At 40.3% G+C, this 22837-nt stretch overlaps 1 protein-coding gene across 1 annotated transcript in view; it reads right to left on the bottom strand.

Annotated features, from left to right (window-relative positions):
• LOC125462582 (tumor necrosis factor receptor superfamily member 17-like) overlaps positions 1–22837 on the bottom strand; it is a 40431-nt gene continuing 17594 nt past the window's right edge. Inside the window, exons 2-3 of the mRNA XM_048552763.2 lie at positions 8831–8992; positions 1–2963 (exon numbers count right to left, since the gene is read on the bottom strand). Coding sequence (XP_048408720.1) covers positions 2692–2963; positions 8831–8992 — 434 coding nt within the window. The 3' untranslated portion in view covers positions 1–2691. The remainder of the gene's footprint in view (positions 2964–8830; positions 8993–22837) is intronic.

Below are 22837 nucleotides of genomic sequence, written 5' to 3' on the forward strand. Positions count from 1 at the left end.
CCGCAGCAGGTTTGTACAGAGGAGAAATGGTCAGGGGTTCACCACATTGTGTTACCAGTAGCATACAGTCAGGAAGTATTGTGGGTAGCACATGAATTACCTGTAGGAGTGAGGAAGACTCAGGTTAAGATACAAAAGCATGAATTTTGCCATATCTGTCATATGTGTCAAATGGTAGGAAAGCCACAGGCGGTAATAAAACCCACACCTTTGACACCAATTCCTGCATTTGAAGAACCTTTCACATTGTTCATGATTAATTGTGTCGGTCCCCTCCCTAAAACCAAAAGTGGAAACCAGTATTTGCTAACTGTAATGGATGTGTCTACCAGATTTCCAGAGGCAATTCCATTCCGGAACGTTAAGGGCAAAAATGGTTGTGGAGGAGTTGCTTGCTTTCTTTACCTGTTATGGCCTACTCAGGGAGATTCAGTCAGACCAAGGGTCCAGTTTTACTGCCAAACTATTTAAGGAGGTCATGGACAGCTTAGGCATCCAACACTTTAAATCAAGTGTGTACCACCCTGAATCCCAGAGAGCATTGGAAAGGTGGCATCAGACCCTAAAATCCATGCTGATGGTTTCTTACCAGGATTTTCCAAATGATTGGGATAAAGGTATCCAATTTATATTGTCTGCCATTACAGATGCCCCAAATGAACCGACTCAGTTTACTCCATTTAAGTTGATAGTCGGACTCAAAGTAGGAGGGCATTTAAAATTAATTAAGGAAATGTTGATTGGTCCAAAGTCAGAGATTTCACAGTTGGATATGTCTCTGAGGTGAGAGAAAGATTAAACAGAGTAGGTAAATTGGCTCGACAACACCTGAAGGTGGCACAGCACCTAATGAAGCAAGAAACTGATAAGGAATCTAAAATTCCTACATTTGTCCTGTCCCAGTCATAGTAAGGTTAAAGTGGAATAAAGTATTAGTGCCATTACCAGTGGTAGGAGATCCCTTCAAAGCAAGGTTTAGTGGTCCTTATCAGATTGAGAAGAAGTTGAATTAGATGAATTATCTTGTAAAGATGCCAGATCAGAAAAAACTTTATCAGATCTGTCATGTGAATGTACTGAAACCTTACTATGACAGGGACAGGGAGCTGAAGAAACAGGTATTAGTTACTGCCCCTCAAAGTGAGGAATCAAATCCAGATGATTTAGATTTTGACGTGCCTCAAAATAAGTTAAATAACAAGGATGTCCTTGGAGAATGGGATGGAACAGTGAGCTAACTGTCTCAGGAACAGAGAACTGAATTGAAAGGTTTGTTGCAGCAAAATTAGTACATATATAGGTATAGAATGGGGAGAATTAATATTATAATACATGAGGTTGAAGTAGGGAATATGATCCTTTAAAACAACACCCCTTTCGGCTTAATCCTCTCAAAGTCACATAGATAAAGGAGGAAGTGGAAGAGATGCTCCAAGAAGACATCATTGAGCCAAGTCAAAGAGTGTGGAGTTCACTGGTTGTGTTGGTTCCCAAACCTGATAGTACTCAATGTTTCTGCATGGGTTATTGGAAGGTCAATGCCATAACTAAATCAGACTTATACCCAATTCCAAGGCTGAAGGACTGTGTGGAAAAAGCTGGACAAGCCACTTACATCACAAAGTTGGACTTATTCATGGTTACTGGCAAGTACCTTTGTCAGAGACAGCAAAAGAATTTTTAGCATTTATCACCCCAAAGGGCTGGATCAATTTAAAGTAATGCCCTCTGGAATGAAGAATGCACCAGCCGCATTTCAAAGACTTATGAACAGAGTTGTGGCAGGATTGACTAATTGTGTCGTCTATATAGATGACTTAGTGATCTTTAGCCATTCATGGAAAAATTACAGGTGCATTTGGCAGATCACTTTGAAAGACAACGGGCGGTAAAACTGGTTATAAATTTAGTAAAAACTGAATTTGTGAGGACAGAAGTGATGTCCTTTGCACACAACATCAGACATAGAAAGATGACCCTGAGGAATGTGAAGACGAACACCATCAAGGAATTTCAAAGCCCATCCTTGAAGGAAGAGGTGCTTTGATTTCTGGGATTGAGCAGACTCTACTGGAAGTTTGTACCATACCTTAGTGGCATGGTGGCTCCTCTGATAGATTTTATAAAGAGGAACATGAAATTTCAGTGGACAGAACAATGCCAGGAGGCATCTAAGAATTTAAAAGCCATGATAGCCACCACACCAGTTTTAGCCACACTAAATTTCTTGAAACCTTTTAAAGTTGCTGTCAATGCTAGAAATGTAGGTAACAAAACGACAAGAATAAAACCTTTAATCTATCAAGCCAGGCTTCTCTCTGGGATCTGATTTGTTCAGAATAACTATCAGCTGGGATCATAACAAAAGCATCTGTTAGGCACTGTGTACTTTCATTGTGAAGAAATATTGCTGTACTGGAAAAATCGAGTACATATGCTTTGTGAGTCTACTGTAGGAATGTAGGAATTACAGTTTGTAAAACATCAAATATATGTATTTTAATTTAAATCAACTATATTTGTCAACAAGTTCATACCAAATGATCATTTTACTTTTTAGATTATTTCCTATCACTTGTTACTTCAAGTGTGGATTCAGATTCGCTGAGGTCTCTTTCAGCAACAAGTTTGCAGAGGCCTAATCAGTTTATGTGCAGTTTAGAAAATCAGATCTTTTTGCTGTACCTTTTGCTAACCACACCATTCCACAGTTTTGGTTGTGACAAGAATTGTCGCTCCTTCTTCAGTGGCTGGTAAAGGAAGTGAAGCATCACAGTCACAGTTTTCCTGAGTACCTGCTACCAACATCTTCTTTTCATTTCCTTGAGATGTGCAATTGGTAACTTCACCTTCCCCACACTGTTCAGATTGTTGATTCCTCTCAGGAGAGAATCTTGGTGCATCTTTAGCCAATGTGTGTTCCTTGAAACCTGAAGCAATGGCATTGCTATCAAATGTAACCTCTGAAATTGGAATATAAATAAATACGCAATGACCTTGTAAGTTGAGAAACAATACATGCAAATATGTACCATCCTACATTTTTACACACAATTCAGCAAATACTGTAACACAAACAGAAATATGTGGAGAAACCCAGCAGGTTTGGCAGTATGTGTGGAGAGAAATCAGAATTAACACTTTGGGTCCAATGACTCTTCTTCAGAACAGAAAATACGATGTTCACTGTTCACAATGCCGTCTCCTCTAAATTGGTAAAACTAAATGCAAACTTCATAACTGCCTCGCGAGATGCCTCTGCTCTGTCTGCAAGAACGACCTGACCTTCCAGTTGTTTACCATTTCAATACACCATCTTGCTCTGTTGCTATAACTTCCATCCAGTGAAGTCCAAAGCATACTAGAAGTACAGCAGCTCATTGTCCCCTGAGGCATTTTACAGTCTTCAGGACTCAACATTGAGTTCAACAACTTTAGAACATGAACACTGACCTCCATTTCAAATATACCTCTGTTCCAACTACCCAACCCCTAACAGCACTTCCTGGTATGCTTTGGCATGGTTATGCCCACAGCAGGGCTGACCTATATTCTACTATTCAGACCTACTCTTATCACCTGTTCATCACATAGATCATGCATCTACCACCACAAGCACTCCCTTTGTCTTTTTCCCTGAACACGCTCACCATCTTTCCTACTTGATCCTCCTCCCCCTCTGTCAACAGCATAAAAACCGTAAATTTTCCAGCCCCTTCTGTTCCAAACAATAATCATACTGGACTTGAAACATTAAATTTATTTCTCATTCCGCAGACGCTCCCAGACCTGCTGAGGTTCTCCAGCCTTGTATGTCATGTATCAATATTCTTATCTTCTGCGATTCAACTTTCTCCACATTGACTCAGGATTTTAAAAATATATAAATCTGATTTTCTTACCTCCAAACATTATGAACAGTGGTCTGTGGCAGAGCACTGAGGATCAAGCAAGTTGCCGCAAATTCAAGCCTAATGCATTTGCTTCTCTTTCGTTTGTCCTCTTTTTTATGATTCTTAGAAAATTCCACACAATATCAGTAACGTGGAAAATAATAAATTTTGTATCACTATAAATTGGTCAGTTCACTGATAATTTAATTATTCTGGACATACGGGGTTGACATTTATATCTTAACACTGATGATTATTCCAATGTATGGAGACAGCACTGAATTGTGCAGAGTATACTGAATTGTATCACAGTGATGGAAGTCATTTGACCCATTAAGACCCATTTGATGGGCTATTGTGGTGGGGTCATTTACCTGTTCTTTCACCAAACCTCGTTTTTTATTTACTACTAAAAGTATTTATAAAATTACCTCAGAAGTCTATTATTGAACGTGTATCCACTGTAGTGATTGTAATGAAGTCAGCCAGGTGGACCTCATAGAATAGGAATTTCCTGATTTGGGCTATTAATCTGGTCAATTCAGGGAGTCCTGGTTGACAGATATAAACGGCAATGTCAGGGGTTCTGTTTACTCTCGGAGCCAGCTCTGAGATAGCTGGGTCTATGCCATGTACTATGTATGTGGAGATAAAGGTGACTTGGTGACAAGATACCAGCCTTCATGGAGTTATTTCACCACCATGCTATATGGCAGTGCATTCCAATCCAGCTATTGCATTTGAAAAAAAAACTTTATTCTTGTATCCAATGTATCGTTCTCTGCCACTTTCGCCACCTACAATCCGACCCCACAACCAAAGTTATATTTCCCTGTAAAGTTTTTCAGTAGATTTTGTAGCTTGGGTTGTGAATGTTATGGTTGGTTCACTCACAAAGCTGGTTCATTAGTTCACAGACATTTCATTACCCTGCTGGGTATCGTCACCACTGCGGCCTCCGATGAAATGCTGTTGTGTTTTCCCGCCTGGTATTTAAACTTTGGGGTCTGTTGGAATTGGTTACCTCATTTCCAGTTTTTCTTCACAGTGGTGTATACATAGGGTCTAATTCTACATGTTTATTGATGGTCTTCTTGGTGGAGAAACGTGCCTCCAGAAATTCCAGTGTTTGTCTCTGTTTGGCTTGTCCGAGATCCTGATGTTGTCCCAATCGAACTGGTGGTTCTCCTTATCTGTGCGAGTGGAGATGACTACGTACGGGTCATGTCTGTTTGTTACTAGTTGGTGTTCATGTCCTCTTGTGGCCAGTGTCTTTCTTGTCTGTCCAATGTAATGTTTGTCACAGTCTTTGCATAGGATCTTGTATATCATATTGATTCTGTCCATAGTGGGTAAGGCGTCTTTGGTTTGAGTTAGCAGTTGGCGTACAGTTGATGTAGGTTTGTGTGTCACTCTGATGGCCGAAAGTCGTCAGAGTCATGTGGTCAGTTTGGATATGTTCTTGATGTATGGTAACATGAACAGTGGGTCAGAGTGTACTGTATCTTCCTGTTGTTGTTTGTATGATGGGCATTGTTGGACCCTACTATTCAGGTATTTGTTGTCCTTAAATACTTGGTAGCGGTATTCTTTGTTTTGGCGTAGTTCCAGGTTGCTGCAGTGTGTTGTCACTCGTTTAAGTTGTGTTTTTACGCAACTGCATTTATGGGTGTTGGGGTGGCTGCTGTTGAAATTAAGGACTTGATCCATGTGTGTGGCCTTTCTGTGTACCTTTGTCAGAAATTCTCCTTTGGCCCTGTGTTTTACCATGACATCCAGGAATAGGAGCTGTTCATTTTTTACTTCTTCCCTGGTGAATTTGTTGCTAGTGATAGTGTTTATTAGTCAGTGGGTCTCTTTTTAGAATGTTTGATGATGTTGAAAGTGTTGTCCACATATCGGATCCATAGTTTGGGTTGGATCTGCGGAAGGGCTATACTTCCACGTCTCTGCATCACTGCTTCTGCTATTAGTCCAGAGATAGGTCACCCCATGAGTGTTCCATTGATTGTTCAGAGATTTGGCCATTAAAGGTAAAGTGGGCCAAGAGACATAGGTCCAATAGTTTCAGCTTGTTGTCTGTGGAGATGGTGTCACTCAGGTCTCATTCTTTTAGAAGTGCTGCTTACGATTCTCTTGCCAGTGGTATGTCAATCGATGTGAATAGGGCGGTAATGTCAAAGGATACCATTGCCTCGTCCTCATCTACTCTAATGTCTTCAAGGGAATTGAGGAACTCCTGGGCTGAGTGGATTGAATGGGGTGATTTGCTGACGAGGTGCTTTAGTCTTCTTTGTAACTCCTTGGCTAACCTGTGTGATGGCGTGCGTGGGAGGGAGACTATGGGTCTGAAGGGTACTTCCGATTTGTGTACTTTTGGAGGCCATAGAAGCGGGGGGTGTTTGTCCCTTCAGGTTTCATTTATAGGTAACTGCTTTGTTGATTTGTCGGGCTGTTTGAGTCTCTTTATTGTGTTGATTATTTCATTACCCAGTTGCATATCAGGTCTATTTGCGCTTGCTGGTATGTCTTCGTGTCTGTTAGTAGTGTCTGTGCTTTAATGAGGTAGTCCCTTTTGTTTAGTATTACTGTCATGCGTAATGTGTCTGCTGGTAGGATTATGATGTTTTTTGAGATGGTAGGAACTACAGATGCTGGACAATCTAAGATAACAAGGTGCAGAGCTGGAAGACCACAGCAGGCCAAGCGGCATCAGAGTAAAATCTGAAGAAGGGTTGAGGCCCGAAACATCAGCCTTCTTGACCTTGTGCTGTTTTTGTCTTTTTTCAGTCCTTCTAAGGCCTTCTTTTCTGATGTGTTGGGAGTGTTAAGTTTGTTCTTTCTGGTCAGTGTCAGGACCACTATCTGTCTAATGGCTTGTCGTGTTTCCTCATTGATACCGTTGGTCTTCAGTGTGGATTCTAGTATGGCTCGGAACTCTGTCCTGTTAGAATCTCTGTGGCTGTAGTTGAGTCCACGTATGAGAACAGCTTTCTCTGTGTCTGTTAGACAAAAACGGGAATTTCAAGAAGCTTGGTTCTCCACCAAGAAAGCCATCAATAAACACTTAGAATTAGACCCTTTCTGTACACCACTGCTAAGACAAACCGGAAATGGGGTAACAAATTCAACAAACCCCAGAATTTAAATACGAGGCGGGAAAACGCACCAGTACTTCATCAGAGGCTGCACTGATGATGTTACTCAGCAGGGTAATGAAACGTCTGCGAACTAATGAACCAGCTTGGTGAGTGAACCAATCACGGCATATATTTCAGTCCCCGCCTCTATATGTCTTTTGTAGGGACTGCGCTCTCCGCAACTCCCTCATCCACTCCACACTCCCCACTAATTCCTGGCATCTTTCCCTGCAACAGCAGGAAGTGCTACACCTGCCCCTCCACCTCCCCCTTCAGTTCCATTCAGGGCACAAAACAAACCTTCTACATCAAACAGGAGTTCACCTGCACATCCATCAACGTGGTCTACTGCATCTGCTGCTCTCGATGTGGCCTCCTTTATATCAGTGAGACCAGGCTGAGACTCACAGACTGTTTTGTCGAGCATCTGCGCTTTGTTCACGACAAACGACAACACCTTCTGGTCGCAAACCATTTTAACTTCCCCATCCTCAGTCATATCCTACCCTGCCTCTCATCCCCACCTTCCTGGCTTTACATAACCTGTCCACCTTTCCTCCCACCTATATGCCCCTCCCACCTCACTGACCAATCTCTACCTGCACTTACCTATCACCATTCCACCTACCTTCCCCAACCCCACCCTCCTCTCTCTATTTCTGAGCCCCTTGCCCCTCGCCATTTCTGAAGAAAGGTCCTGACCCAAAATGCCACCTTCCTCTGATGCTGTGGCCTGCTGAGTTCCTGCAGATCACTTCTGTGTTATCTCTTTATTCATGTTTCCCCTGGTTCTTTTCCCAATCACTGAAATTTAATGAATGCTTCTCTGTGTCAGCAAAAGAGAATTAGGTCTGTTGCACAGGGGAGTTACATTTTTACCACTGGACAAAATTCGACCAGAAAAATTTGTAATTCATAATGAGTGTAGAACTAGGGGGCATAATCTCAGAATGAAGGATAGGCCATTTAATACAAGTGAGAAATCTTTGGAATTCTGTACCCCAGAGAGCTGTAGAAGCTCAATCATTAACCATGTTCAAGGAAGAAATTGATCAGTTTCCAGAGACAAATGACATTATAAGGACTTGGAAATGGCATGGGAAAGTGTCACTGAGATAGAAGATCAGTCATGATTGAATTAAATTGCAGGACAGTTTGAATGGGCTGTTCCTGTTCTAATGTTCAGGTTTGACATCCTATATAAATTTAGCAATTTCAAAAATCACAATACCAATATCTAATATGTTTAAGGTGACAATAATCATGCCCAACTAAGATCAACTTTATTATCACGATCTGTATGTTTTACTTTTATTGCAACATTGTAGATGTTTGTACATCAGATGTACTCAACAAGAAGTAATTTCAGAAATAAAAACAGAAATTGCTGGAAAAACTCAGCAGGTCTGGGAGCATGATGGAGAGAAAACACAGTTAAGATTTCAGATCCAATGTCCTTTCTTCACAACGGTTTTCCCAGAGATTTTTGTTTTGTTTTTGATTTCCTGCATCAGCAATCCTTTGGTTTATTTTAAGAGGTGATTCCAATCATATGATTTTTCAAGCTTTGTTTCCAAACAAAGGAACCGCTTAAGTAGATCTAATCTTTTATCTAACCTTTGAATTTGAATATTTTAACCTAAAATTTGAATATTTTAAATTGATAGCTCTTAAAATGTAAATTCTGAGGTTGAAAGCATTTTGTTATCTTTCCAATTAGATGATTGGTTACTTGCATTAAAAAACTTGAGGTTTTCATATGATTCATTAATAAAAATATGAAGAATTTATCATCACCTGTTGATTTAAACAATGTACTTGATTTCCTTTGGCGTAATTTTCGAAGGACAAATGCGAAGACAAACAATACTGTAATTAACAGTGGAAGCAATCCAATAAAAACCCAGGAGTTTCTAATCATCTCATTATTCCAAATTGACATGGAAGATTCTGGAATTTCTGTGTGGAAAAAAAACAAATTCATACCTGTTATTGTTGAATGCAGATGTCCACTGCTCCTCAATTATCCATTTTTAAGGCAATAATAACTTCATAACACAGTCAATTAAATCAAACTCTTCAAATGGAAAACTGTTTAAAAATTCTGGCCATGAGAATAATTTCTAAAAAATCTTATGCTCATATTTATTACAACAGCTTCCAACATCTGTCACTGAAACAGTGTTGAAGTCTGTTAAAAATTCTTCTCCATCAATCTCCTTCCATTCGGTCTCTAAAGCAACATTCACTGCTTGGAGATGTTTAGTAATTAGTGTAGCCTGAGCTCAAATTCCCCCAAATAGAAGTAAATCATTCTGCTGATTCTCTTGTTCTATTGACATGGCCAAGATACAATGCTCAAGCCAGTCTCCACTACATAGAAATTTTCTAATCAACCTGTTTGGAGATGTTATGACATGCTTCAGAATCAGGTGAGACTTGAACCCAAGTCTTCTGGCTAGCAACACTACCACTATATCACACGGCCCCTAACCCCAACTAGGTAAACCCTTCCTTTGCATTCATCACAGAGAGTTACCTATATTGTTCAAATGCCACTAAACCACTGTAATTGATGACTGGTGTTGAGAATTTAAAATGCATGCAGTACACCAGCAATTTTCATTCAGATTGGTACTTAGCCATTTAAAAGCTCCAGAGTATTTAAGTAAAGTTGGGTCTTCAGTCAGCTTTGATCAATTGTTGACGTTGTTCACAATAGACACCAGCCAGAAAGTGGAGACTTCAGATGTCTTTATGTAAATAGCTTGATCACCTACTCTGGATAGTAGGCGCCCGGTCAATATTTGATGCTTATGGAGATGCACAGTATCCCTGTCAGCAATTTCTCGATTTCCATGTCTCACTGTACTTGTGCAGATTCCAGAAGTTGCTGTCAGTGTGAGAAGAGTGAGGACATTGAAGGTTTACAGTTTCTCCATTGTTATGATGTTAAAACGAGACAAACCTGTCCAAATACTGATCAACAAGCACATAAGCATCTAAGGCAAGTTGACTGAGAGGAATATAAATTAATAAAGAAAGACATTTTTTAAAAATGGGAGCCATGTTAATAAATATATGGAACAAGGTAAACCCAGAATATTACTTCCAATTGAGCAGTGTGCATTGAGCAAAGGCAGACAAGTTTAAACCTGAGAAAGGTAATTTTAGGATTAATATCAGAAAATTATTTTTCATGCAGAGAGTGATTAATATTTGGAACATAGTCCCTGGGAGAACAATGAAAGTAATGATTCTGGAATCATTTGTGTTACAGTTGAATGCTGCAATACAGGGAGGATGGAACAGCTTCTGAAAGGTATCCTCATCCAAGGAACTCCGAATAATCTACTGATAACACAAAACCATTTAGTTACTCAGATTCACCACGAATCAGTTGTTACTTGTTTTAGTTAGTAATTTGTTTTTAGAAGAACAGAATGCAAAAGTCAAAGTCTTGCTGAATGTGGTTAAAAAAGAATCTAAGAGCTAAACTGAAGAGTTGATTGAACTTCTGCCACAATACCAGTTCCACTTCACATTTCATTGTACTCTGAAACCATCCTTCTATTTCAATCTGGCATCAGGTTGTCAAGCCATTTTTTCAGGTTCTTGCAATTGCAAAGCATTTGTACACAACATCCCTTGAATCAAAGTCAATTGATTCACTGAAAAAAAGTGTTGAAAAAGCTGAGTTGCAAAGTGGACTTGCTCATTATTCTTTGACACATGAACTCAACCCCGTGTCAAAATAATTTTCTCTTTCTGACAGAAGATCTGAGTTCTCTCAGCAACACAGGTTTGTAATACCCTCGATGAAACATAAATTCTGCACTTAATTGACAAACCCACTGAAAGCCCTTACAATCTCTGTGAATGGGAACTGGAATAAAAATTACACCAACCAAGGTGGGCTGATTTTAAAAATACACTGAAGTGCACTGATGCTGTTCGGAGCATTTTAACCCAACTCTAGGTGGTAATTTCATTTTAACCCATTTGTGACAAACTAAAGCATAAGACAAGCTATCATTTTATACATCATTTAATTGTACATTCCAGGTGACTGCAAAATGTTTTCTTGTCTAAATCATCAACCATTTTTGATATTGAATGATGAATGAAATAAAGTAACTAAAGAATTGAAAGTCCAAATTTGTGGACAAAATTTAGGATTTGAGGTTATCTTCTGCATGGGGTGGGTGTTAGTTTAGAGTGAAAGTGATACTTTTATGTATTAATGGGGGTTTGTCAGTGGCAGTTACCCTAGTTACGCTAGAAAAAATTAAGAACAATGTTAAAGGCGTTTATAAGTTTCAACAATATTCTTCCTTAGTATAATGTGATAAATTAACCTTTTTCTTTTCTAAAGGGCTGCATATTCTCGAAAATTAAAACAAACAAAATGATTGTCAGAAGTTTAGGGAGCAGCTGCAAAAAAAAAGTCAATATTTCGTGAGTAGACAATTCCAGTTTATAGTCCCTGTATGAATCCACTTCAGTGATATCTAAATTAGTTTGCCAACAGGGTTTACAATGTGGTACCAAGTTAACAATAACAGCAACCACTTGAACTTAAATCTTCTTATCACTCACTGCTACTTGTAATTGAAGAAACCACGAGAGGGCAAAAGCTTACAGATAATTGATTGAACTGTTGGCACCATGCTTTAGTAGTATTTTCCAAACTCATGAACTCTACCCCTAGAAGAACAAAGGCAACAGACACAAGAGAACATCACCACTTGCAAATTCCCTCCTAAGTTCATCCTCATTTGGAACTAAATCACCATTCCTTTACTGTTCCTGAGTCAAGCTCTGTCAGAATGTCCCTACACCAGATGGGCTGCAGTGATTCAAGAAAATATCTTAGCACTATCGTCTTCAGGGCAACTAGGGATGGACAACAAATGCTGTCCCAGCCAGTATGCCCCACATCCCATGAGTAGAAAGAAAATGAAAGTGCCTTGATGCAAGAATGCAACAGGAGAGAGTAAGTTTAGGATCCAGCATTTACATGTCAAATTAAAATGTACAAAGTAATTACTTTAGAACAGAGTTGTGCAGAGCTGGTATGTTCACACCGGTGACCCTGCAATTTCCCTGATGATGAAAATAACTAGTGTTAAAAAAGAGAGAGTAAGTCTTGCAGATGCTGGAGTCAGAGATAACACAGTGTGGAGCTGGAGAAACACAGCAAGCCAGGCAGCATCAGATGAGCAGGAAAGTTGACATTTCGGGTCAGGACCCTTCTTCAAGAAAGAAATGAAGAAGGGTCCCGACCCGAAACGTCAACTTTTCTGCTCCTCTGACGCTGTCTGGCTTGCTGTGTTCTTCCAGCTCCACACTGGTATTCAAAAATATGTATCTGGCCAATAAGCAGAGAAGCAAAGAGCTTCTCAGGCAGCCATCCTTATTGAAATATTATTTGGTTATGGCAGAACAGGAACCAGTGACATGGTTGTGTGATTAGCAGCAAAAATTCATTGTTCATATTCTGATGTGTATTTAACTGTGGTAATCAATGTAGTTTCATTGCTTGAATGTTTTTGCATCGTATACAATCAAAAGTCAATGATGCACTGAGAGAGGGAGATTGACAGACCATAGAAAACCTTTCTGTGGGAAGATAAAATTGCGATATCATGTGAAATTATAACAAATGTCAAAAAGAAGAACAACTGGAGGAAACAGGAGAAATTTTACTGCACTTAGATTATTTGGAAGTGTTAGTTTTAAAGAAGCTGTTACATGTAGAAATCATACTTACATCTAACTACTTCTCTACTTCGCATATTTCCATGAAGATGCTCCCTTAAACCAAACTCTTTGAAGAAACTTTTGATTATCTGACTTGATATCTTTTTATGTAGCTTGCTGTAATGCTATTAATAATTGCTCCTCTGAAGCATCTTGGGACATTTTAATCTGTTAAGGGGTGCTACCTGAATAAATATAGATTTTAATTACACATTTCTCACTTTTTGTAAGACTTTATAAGCAAAATGGAACTTTCTTTGTCAGTATAATTTTCATCATCATCTGAAGAACCTACAGAAAGCTAACTGACAACATTTGTATGTGAGACTTAACTAGTTTCACTCCACTGAAGCTTTCTGCTTGAAGAACTAAAATCTTAATTGCAGAATATAAGATTGGGATGAGTTGCTTGCTACAGAATGTGATAAGTTAGATGCAAATGATGGGGCTTCCTTCTAACAGTAAATGCAAATTTCAACACCTGCGAGATGGTCGAATAAATATACACTGCCCATTTACATAATTCAACTTTGGTGGCTCAATAATTGGTGAGGTTAGAGCTATTCTATTTTGTCTGATCCAGAAACACTGCCCTGATCCCTGATTTGATTGGCCATGTTGGATGCCCACTGGGATTCAAAGTCCCAGTACAACCCTGTTAACCTGCTGGAGCCTGGTTTCAGTAATTCATTCTACCTACCAAGACCAATAGCCTCGACCTCCATAAACTACCTCCTCCCTGGACCCATTTCTCATCCTGACTTCTATTTGAAACTTGACTTGTGGTTTTATTGGCTACAGACACTGATGAACTCCAAGTTTCACCCGATTACATTTCAAAACAACTAGAAATCTATGTTTCACATTCTGTCTAACAAACTTCTATTCTGTGATTGTACTATCCTTGCCAAATGACACTGGCACCACATTCCACAATAAATCAACTTAAACTCACCACCTCCCCCCCATCCCCACTCCCATTCTTCTCTGCAAGGCATGGCCTGTGTACTATGCTCCTGCACTTCTGTACTTGAGTGTATGTGATAACAAAATCTAAATCCAAAACTCCCATCAGCAGAATTTCAACCATCCTATCCTATTGGGTCCATTGTTTGCTTGTATAAATTGTTAGCACCAATTCAGGTATATTGAATTTCAATCGCCCCTTTCGTTCAGAACTTGCTGGGGTTCTTCCTGTAGCCCAAGTCTTCCTTATTACTTCCATGCTTATCTTCCAACTCCTGTTACCTGTGACAATTTTTTTTTACCAAGGTGGCAACAGAGGAGGAGGACGCTTGAGCCAGAGCTCATCCTCTCTGTACATTTCTTTCTCTTTTTCTTCTCTTTTTTTCTTTCTATCTTGGTATTTCGTTTCTTCATTCCCAGCCTCAGCACAGACCTGACAAAGCAGCCTTGGTGGTGCCTCAGCCTGCTCTCCGACAGCTCATGGTAGTTTCTCGGCTTTGTCTGGTGGAGGCCCAACGCAGGAAGAGTGAACAGTGAGGGAGGTCCACCAGTGTCTGCAGCAGCAGTATCAAGAATAGGCAGATGAGGACCCCAGACAGCAAGATAAATGATTTTAACTTAATTCTTCCATTTTTCTAGTTTATTGAAGAAACTCTTTAATGTTAACTATTTCCTATTTCTTTATTTTTCCACTTATTCTAAAGGAACTGCTCATCTTTTTAACTGTTTCTTTTATTTATTTGAATCTAAGTTTTTTTATACCTAGGTACATTTGTACCTATGATGGTGCCTTGTGTGTACAATTTTCACTGTACTCCTATACTTGAGTGCATGTGCCAATAAAATCTAAATCTAAAACTTCTATCAGCAGCATTTCAATCATCCTATGCTATCAAGTCCATTGTTTTCTTCTATAAATTGTTAGCATCAATTCAGGCATATTGGATTTCAATAGCCATTTTTTGTTCAGAACATGCTGGAGGAGACATCTCATCTCCTGGTCTTTTGTGGAGATCCACACAATGAATGGGTGTGACTTTCCAGGAGATTGACGTCTCTATCCCTTATACAATCCCTTCAGAGCAGGGATGACTTCCTTCCACCTTGGAGTCATGGGTCCTTAGGTAACGAAAGAGTCCAATACTGGATCCGCACGCCCTGTCACCGAAGGAGCGGGTGATGGGTAGGTGGGATACTCAGGATTTCAGGCATGCCTTCCACTGTTTGCACTTCATCTTCACCTGGCCCTGTCAGACACGCTTGAAATGGTTTGCATCTTCATGGATGCTCATAGAGTCATACAGCACATAAAAACACCCTTCAGCCCATACCGTCCATGCCAACCAAGTTTCCTGAACTGAACTAGTCCCACTTGCCTGCATTTGCCCCATATCCCTCTAAAACTTTCCTATTCATGTATCAGTCCAAATGTCTTTTAATTGTTGTAACATTCTGGTTTTGAACCCTCTCCAATTTAATAATATCCTCTCCAATTTGGGCGTGTCTAGGGCAAAAGCGTCCCGTAATTGAATGGAGCTGTTGGATTCTTTCACTGAAGTTTTGAGGACATCCTTACGGCATCTTCTCTGCTTTCCTGGTAACTGCTTAATGTGATGAAACTCAGTGTGGCGAGTCTGTTATTCACCCTGATTATGACATTTTGATTTAATTCTGAAACATTTCCTTCCTTAGTTTCCGTTAACCTTTTGATTTTTTGTTACTGTGTCTTATCTGGTTGATGTTTACTTATTTAAGACTAGAGGGCTTGTTTCAGTCTTCAGTCAGGCACATGGATGATGTGGCCTAACTCAGTTGATTGTCCACAACCAGTGTGTTAATGCTGGGTATGTTAGCCGAGGAGACAACATTGTTTTACAGCCCCTATCCTGCGAGTAGATTTGTATGATTTTCCAGGGGCTCTGGTGATTTTTATGAAGGGATTTGGGATGTCTTTTGTGCATTAACCCATCTCAGATACATACAGAAATGCAGCTCCTGCCCTGTAGACCATGAGATTGGTATAGGTTTAGAAGCCTCTGTCATCAAATACTGTGCTCCACAGATGGTTGCACAGGCACCTGAAGGAGGCTCCTAAAAGCTGATCCACAATTTCCAGTAATCTCACTGTAAATAGTTAGTGGGCAGTGTTGTGTGGTGGAAACAGTCTGACAAAGAATCTTTGTTTTTTGGATGTTACCTCTCTGTGAATGTGCTGATTATGGTTTGGAGTTCAGTCCCACAAGAGTGTTCACATGAGTCATGCATACAGCAGCTTAATGACAAAGGGTGGGATGTTCTTGATTCTGGACTGAAGGCAATGCAGGTCAAACAGCTTTACATTCGTCTGGTGGAGAAACTCTAGCTCAGCAGGAAGTTTCACAGAGATGCGGTGGAGTTTTGTCGTGAAGGAGATGGAGAACAGCATTGGTGCAATGACAGTGTTGCTTAACACCAGCTGGCACACATACTGGGCCTTTGGTGGGCCCACAAATGAGCATTTGGTATGGATGCTGTTGTGCAGCAAGTGGAGGATGGTGACAAATTTCTGTGGGCATCCAAATTTGAGGAGGAGGCTCTGTAATCCTTCTGGGTTGACAGAGTCTAAGTTTTTTTTGAGGTTAAAGAACATATAGAGGTTGCATCTACTTTCTGCTCTTTTCTTGGATTTATCTTGCTGCAAAGACAATATTCACTGACTCTTGATGGACGGAATCCTCACTGTGGCTGTTGGAGGAACTCTTCAGCCACTGGGAGGAGGCAATTGAGGGGGATTTTTGTCATCACCTTCCCTGTGGTAGTTGCTGGAAAACCCCTCCATAGTTTTCATGATTGCGGTTATCTCCTTTTCTGAATATGGTGACAATTATGGCATCTCAGAGATCCATTGGCATGCTCTCTTCTTTCCAGATGTGGAAGGTAAAGTTGTGTATTTGTGCTGGAAATATTTCCCAGCCATACTTTTGGATTTCAACAGGGATTCTGTCTGCGCTGGCTACAAAGTTGGTTTTCAACTGACGAATGGCCTTTCCAACTCTTTTCTGAAGTTATGGAGGGTGACATACGGTGGATGTGTTCGAGAGCATTCACGTCAGGGACTGAATCGCAGTGAGGAGATCCTCCAAGTGCTCCCTCCATGGAACATTCACTCCCTCTGTGTTCTTGATGAGTGCCATTTCATTCTTAGGCCTCAAATCAGAAGTCCTTGGGTGTTTGACCCATAGATGGTCATGACTGCACTAAAGAAACAATGCATGAAATGGCAGAGTTGCTGCATTCCTGTACTTTTTCCATTCATCATCTTTAGGGCATAAGTATTGGACACGCTTTATTCCAGTGCTTCCACTTCGGGAACACCTTGCTCTCGCAATTCAGATGCTCATGGATCTCCCTGCTGTTCAAGGCAAACTAGTTTTGATGTTTCTTGGTCTTATCACAAATACTGTTCATGGTAGATTTAAGGGTAGACCAGGCACTTTGCATATTCTGTGGTTCCTGATCACTGAGCATCTCCAGTTCACTGTGAAGCATGGGTTAAGTCTTTTTTCACAGCGTCTTTGAGTCCATCAACATTGAATTTCCTGTGCCAGAGCTTTCTCTGCTGCTATTTTCTTTTGGGCCAAGCTGATGGAGATGGTAAAGAGAATTAGGTGATGGTTGATCCAGCATTTGTCAGCACATGTCATGGCATGGCTAATGCCAACATCCTGAGGTTTCTCACCTGATGATGTTGTAGTCAAACCAGTGACCATGTCCAGAGCTGGGATGTTCCCACGAGACCTTGCATTTGCCTTTTTCTGGTAAAATAAGGGGTTTATTATGAGCGACCCTGCTCTAGACATTTTGTCAGGGGGTGGTTTCTCTTGATCATCATCTTTCCTGTGCCTTCCTGCCAAAACACCATTCCAAAGGTTTGTATCCCTCCTTACACTGGCATTGAAATTATCAAGCAGAATCAGCTCATTTCCCCATTGGCACAAAGGACAACAACTGAAGTAGAGTTCCTTTTTGGCCTCATCTGTTAACTTTGGGGACTGAAACACACACACAGGCCGTGGCGTAATGCTACTGATTTAGGATGTGCTGAAAGGTCATGAGGTATTCATTTATCTTGAGGAGATGATCACTTTTTTTTATGGTGTAACCAAACTCAAAGAGTCAGTGATCTTCTTTAGACTTACTCTTCTAAAAGAATGTGCAACCGCCAATTTTTTTGTTGAGTTGATTATCACTTGCCCTCTGTGTCTCTCTCAGGGGGTAGTGACTTTGATGTCAAATGCTGGAATTTCTGGGACAGGATAGCAGAGCAAGATTGAGGTCTGCTACAGCTAGGGTTGGTCATGAATAGCCTCATCATTCAAGTTCCAAATTTAATATTGAGAGGGTGATACAGAGTCATGGATTTATACAGCACAGAAGAGGCCCTTTGGCCCATACAGTCTGTTTCAACCTATCTACATGAATTCTATTTTCCAGCATTTGTCCCATGGTTTTGTTATGTTATGGCATTTCCAATGCTCATCCAAGTACTTTTTAAAGGTTGTGAGCTTTCTCACTTCAATTGCCCTCCCAGGCAGTGCATTCCAGATTCCCACTATCCTTTGGGTGAAATCATTTTTCTTCAAACCTCTTCTAAATTTCCAGTCCTTCATCTTAAATTATGTGCCCTCTGGCTTGATCCTTCGAGTAAGGGGAACAGCTACGTCATAGCCACTCTGTCCACGTCTTTCAATCAGGTCCTGCCTCAGTCTTCTCTGCTGTAAAGAAAACAACCTGAGCTTATCCAGTGTCTCTTTATAGCTAAACTGCTTCATCTCGGGCAAAATCTTTGTGTATGTCCTGTGCACACCCTCCAGTGCAATCACATCCTTACTGTATTGTAGATGACATCTGGTGTGTGGGGAATCATTAAATGTGCCGAGGCCTTGCAGGTCGACTACCACAAAGACCTGGTTAAGCACGGTCTTGTCCAACAACAGGGACAGCCAACAAGATTGGAAAACAGGATCCACTGCATTCACAAGGTTGCTAATCGTTACTGTTGATCAGAACTTTTTACAAGTTCATAACATGAATGCCAGTAGTCATTTAATCATCTAGCAAAGTTCATTTTAGACATTCAATAAGAAAGTACAGCTTTTAAAATGAATGTGTAATCTGTACTGTGCTGTACTGTTCTACGTTCTCCATTTATGATTTATGGACATTATACTGGCTCATGAAGTCTTCTCCTGATTTCCCACTTTTATTCAATCTCAAACTTTGTTGTACTTTGATCTGTGAAAGAAGAGATTCCTGGCCAATCTCCAGTGCCCCAGTGTTTAATTCCAGCATTGGCTGTGAGTAAAAAGTCAGTTCTTTTAGTAGAACTTTAGGTTGGCAAGTCATGAAGGGCAAGGAAAGAAAATTATTATGCATATTGTAGGAATATTTTCATGAATCTGATCTTTAAAAGTATTTTTTTCAGTCAAAAAATATGGCCTTTCCTCTTTAAATAAGCATTAAATGTTTCACACCACACTGGTAATGTTACTGGACTAATAATCTGGAGTCTAGATTAATTAGTTAATAGAAAATTATTGGACATTCATTCAAAGCCCTCTAAAGCATCTAGGAAATTTAAATTCATTTAATCTGGAACTTAAAAAATGAGCTTTTGAATCAAGTAACATAAAAATAGATTCCAACTCTACTTTAGGGAAGGAAGTCTGCAGTGCCTACCCAGTCTAGCCTACGTGTGACCCAAACTTGCTCAACATGGTCCACTCTTTATTGTCCCCTGCAATGGCCTAGCTAGCTCAGTCAGCTACTTTCAAGGTGGCAGCCAATGAGGATGAGCAATGAATGCAGTCCTCTCCACCAATACCCACATCCTGTGACTAAAAACTGAAGCCAGAGCTTTGTCGCACATTAACGAACTATACAGTTGAATTGAACTTTGTGAAAATTAAATGAACTGCCTATATTGAGTCATTGACCCCCATAATCAACCAAAAAGGTTTGCTTCTGAAAACTGACAGAAGTATGTTTCTTAGAAACTAGAATTAGAAATGTTGAGCGATGTCAACATTAGTCAAGTGTTAGAAGGATGGCTGTTGCAGAAAAATATCAAATATCACATTGTGCGGTGGAAGAAATATGGTTTCATAAAGGAAACAAAGTGTTATTTTGACACAAGATAACCAACTTTGAGACATTTCACCTTTGGCAGTTGATTTTTCTGTCTGCAAAAATTAGTGTGTCGCAACTTACTGATGTGCACTGTTTTCTAGATTTTGTTTCATATGATAAAGCTGAATACTTCCAGTGCTGCACAAGAAATTGTCATCTTGCTTAGTAGTTTGGAAATTCCAGCCAATACAAGTTAAAATTATACATCAAAGGACAAAAACAAGATTGAGAATCTTTTACTTTACTCAATTTCCTCCCTCAGAGCAGCTTAAATTCTTTTAGTAAAACAAAAGTGCTGGAGAAACTCAGCAGGTCTGGAAGCATCTGGTTAATATTTTGAGCCTGATATTATTCTTCATCAAAAGCAGCTCACCACTACCTTCCCCAGGCAATTATAGATGGGCAGTCGATGTTGGCATCACCAGTGGAGGACTCTACAAGGTTATCACTCAACCAGCGGATGTTTTCTTGTCTCTGAGGAGTCAATTTTCCATCCTTTCCTTCAGTTTGAATCAAGCTGTGCACAGATCATTGTCTTAAAGTGAAAATACTGCTCGATAACCTGGCATGCTGGCCTTCATAACACGGGGAATTGAGTACAGGAGCAAAGAAGTCCTTCTGCAGCTGTACAGGGCCCTGGTGAGACCGCACCTGGAGTATTGTGTGCAGTTTTGGTCTCCAAATTTGAGGAGGGACATTCTGGCTATTGAGGGAGTGCAGTATAGGTTCACGAGGTCAATTCCCGGAATGGCGGGACTATCATATGTTAAAAGATTGGAGCGACTGGGCTTGTATACTCTTCAGTTTAGAAAGATGAGAGGGGATCTGATTGAGATGAATAAGATTATTAAGGGATTGGACAATCTGGAGGCAGCAAGTATGTTCCCGTTAATGGGGGAGTCCAGAACCATAGGACACAGTTTAAAAATAAGGGGTAGGCCATTTAGAACAGAGTTGAGGAAAAACTTCTTCACCCGGAGAGTGGTGGATATATGGAATGCTCTGCCCCAGAAGGCAGTGGAGGCCAAGTCTCTGGATAGTTTCAAGAAAGAGATAGATAGAGCCCTTAAAGATAGTGGAATCAAGGGTTATGGGGATAAGGCAGGAACAGGATACTGATTGTGGATGATCAGCCATGATCATAATGAATGGTGGTGCTGGCTCGAAGGGCCGAATGGCCTACTCCACCTATTGTCTATTGTATTGACAACAGACTGTGGATTGGAAAGCAACTCTCTCGGCCATAATCTAACCATGTCATGGGCCTGGAAACAACTTGCTATTACCACATTTGGGTACTTGGTCAGTTGGTGAAGGTGATCATCTTGTGTGATACATAATCCCAAATTTAAGAAAAGGTATCCTCAACACCAAAAATCACAATGTGCAGAGGAGGAGATCCTGAATCAATTCTGTCCTGATCCATCCTGAAAGATTAAGGCCTACCTGTTGCTTGATTAGCTGTATTATGCTGTAAGTAATGCCTAAAAACCAACATAATTGTTGTTGACTCCAGAAAACCAAACAGAAATCATCGAGCAACTTCATTAAATTCTCCTTTTGCAAAATTCATTGATTTGATTTATTGTTGTCATATGTACCGAAGTACAGTGAAAGGTTTTGTTTTGCAAGCAGTACCGTCAGACCATAACATACAAGGGCACATAGATCATAGGGTGTTTAGACAGAGCAAGGCTACAAGGTTACAGCTGCACAGGAGGTGCATGAAAGCAAGATCAACATTAGATTTGAAATTAGAGAGGACCATTCAGCAGTCTGACAACAGCAGGGAAGAAACAGTTATTGAACCTGTCGGTACGTGTGTTTGAGCTTCTGTATCTTCAGCCTGATGGAAGAGGTTGGAAGAGAGTATTACTGGGGTGGGAATGGGTATGTGATGAAGTTGGCAGCGTTTCCAAGGCAGTGAAAAGTGTAGATGGAATCCATGGATGGGAAGTTGGCTTTTATGATGGCCTGGGCTATGCTCACAACTTTCTGTAGTTTCTCATGGTCCAGGGCAGAGCACTTACTGTACCAAGTCATTATGCCCCCAGAGAGAATTGCTTTCTATGGTGTATCTGTAAAAGTTGGTGAAGGTCCTTATGGACATGTCAAATTTCCTGCCCTGCCTGAGGAAGAAGAGGCGTTGTTGTGCCTTCTTAACTGTCACATCAATGCAGGAGGTCCAGGACACAAGGACACATTGTTGGATATCGTCATTCCTAGGAACTTGATGTTCTTGACGCTGTCAGCCTCAGCTCCATTGATGTAAATAGCGGTGTTCTCTCCTTTCTTCCTGAATTCATTTATCAGTTCTTTAGTTTTAAGATCAAAGACCATCCAAAGCATCAAACTGCCAATCAAATCTATAGATCATTGTCTATTTAACTTGTACCCACAATTTACAATTTACTACTCTATGTGTATGTGTGAACCCTTGAACATTCATGCGAAAGAGTTGGAGAGTTTTAAGTACAATAAATAGTATTCTCTTCTTTTCAAAGGAATTCAGAATATCTGCATGTTTGTGTCTTTTACAGTCACCGCAGTTTAAGAACATTTAAACACACCCAGAATTGAAAAGTGTACTCTTCGTATCAAAAAGTTTCTGTTGCAATCAGATGAGGAGTGGCATAAGAGGGGAGTCCATTCTATCACTTCTCACCTGATCAAATTATTAATGTTGTTGTCATAGAAGACAATAATATCTGGAGCAACATCCTGAAAATGAGTCAAGATGTTGTGATTTCTAACTTTGCTTTGGATTCATTTCATTTTATTGATGCCGTCTTGTCCTGATAGTAAGCAAAAGATTTTGAGATTTTGTCTGTTTGCGTGTAATATACGGTGGCTAATATAACACCCCTCTTCAAAAAGTGAGGCAAAAATCAGGTAATGAGACACTGA

The sequence above is a fragment of the Stegostoma tigrinum genome, chromosome 23, assembly GCF_030684315.1.
Source record: "Stegostoma tigrinum isolate sSteTig4 chromosome 23, sSteTig4.hap1, whole genome shotgun sequence".
In the NCBI taxonomy this organism is placed as follows: Eukaryota; Metazoa; Chordata; class Chondrichthyes; order Orectolobiformes; family Stegostomatidae; genus Stegostoma; species Stegostoma tigrinum.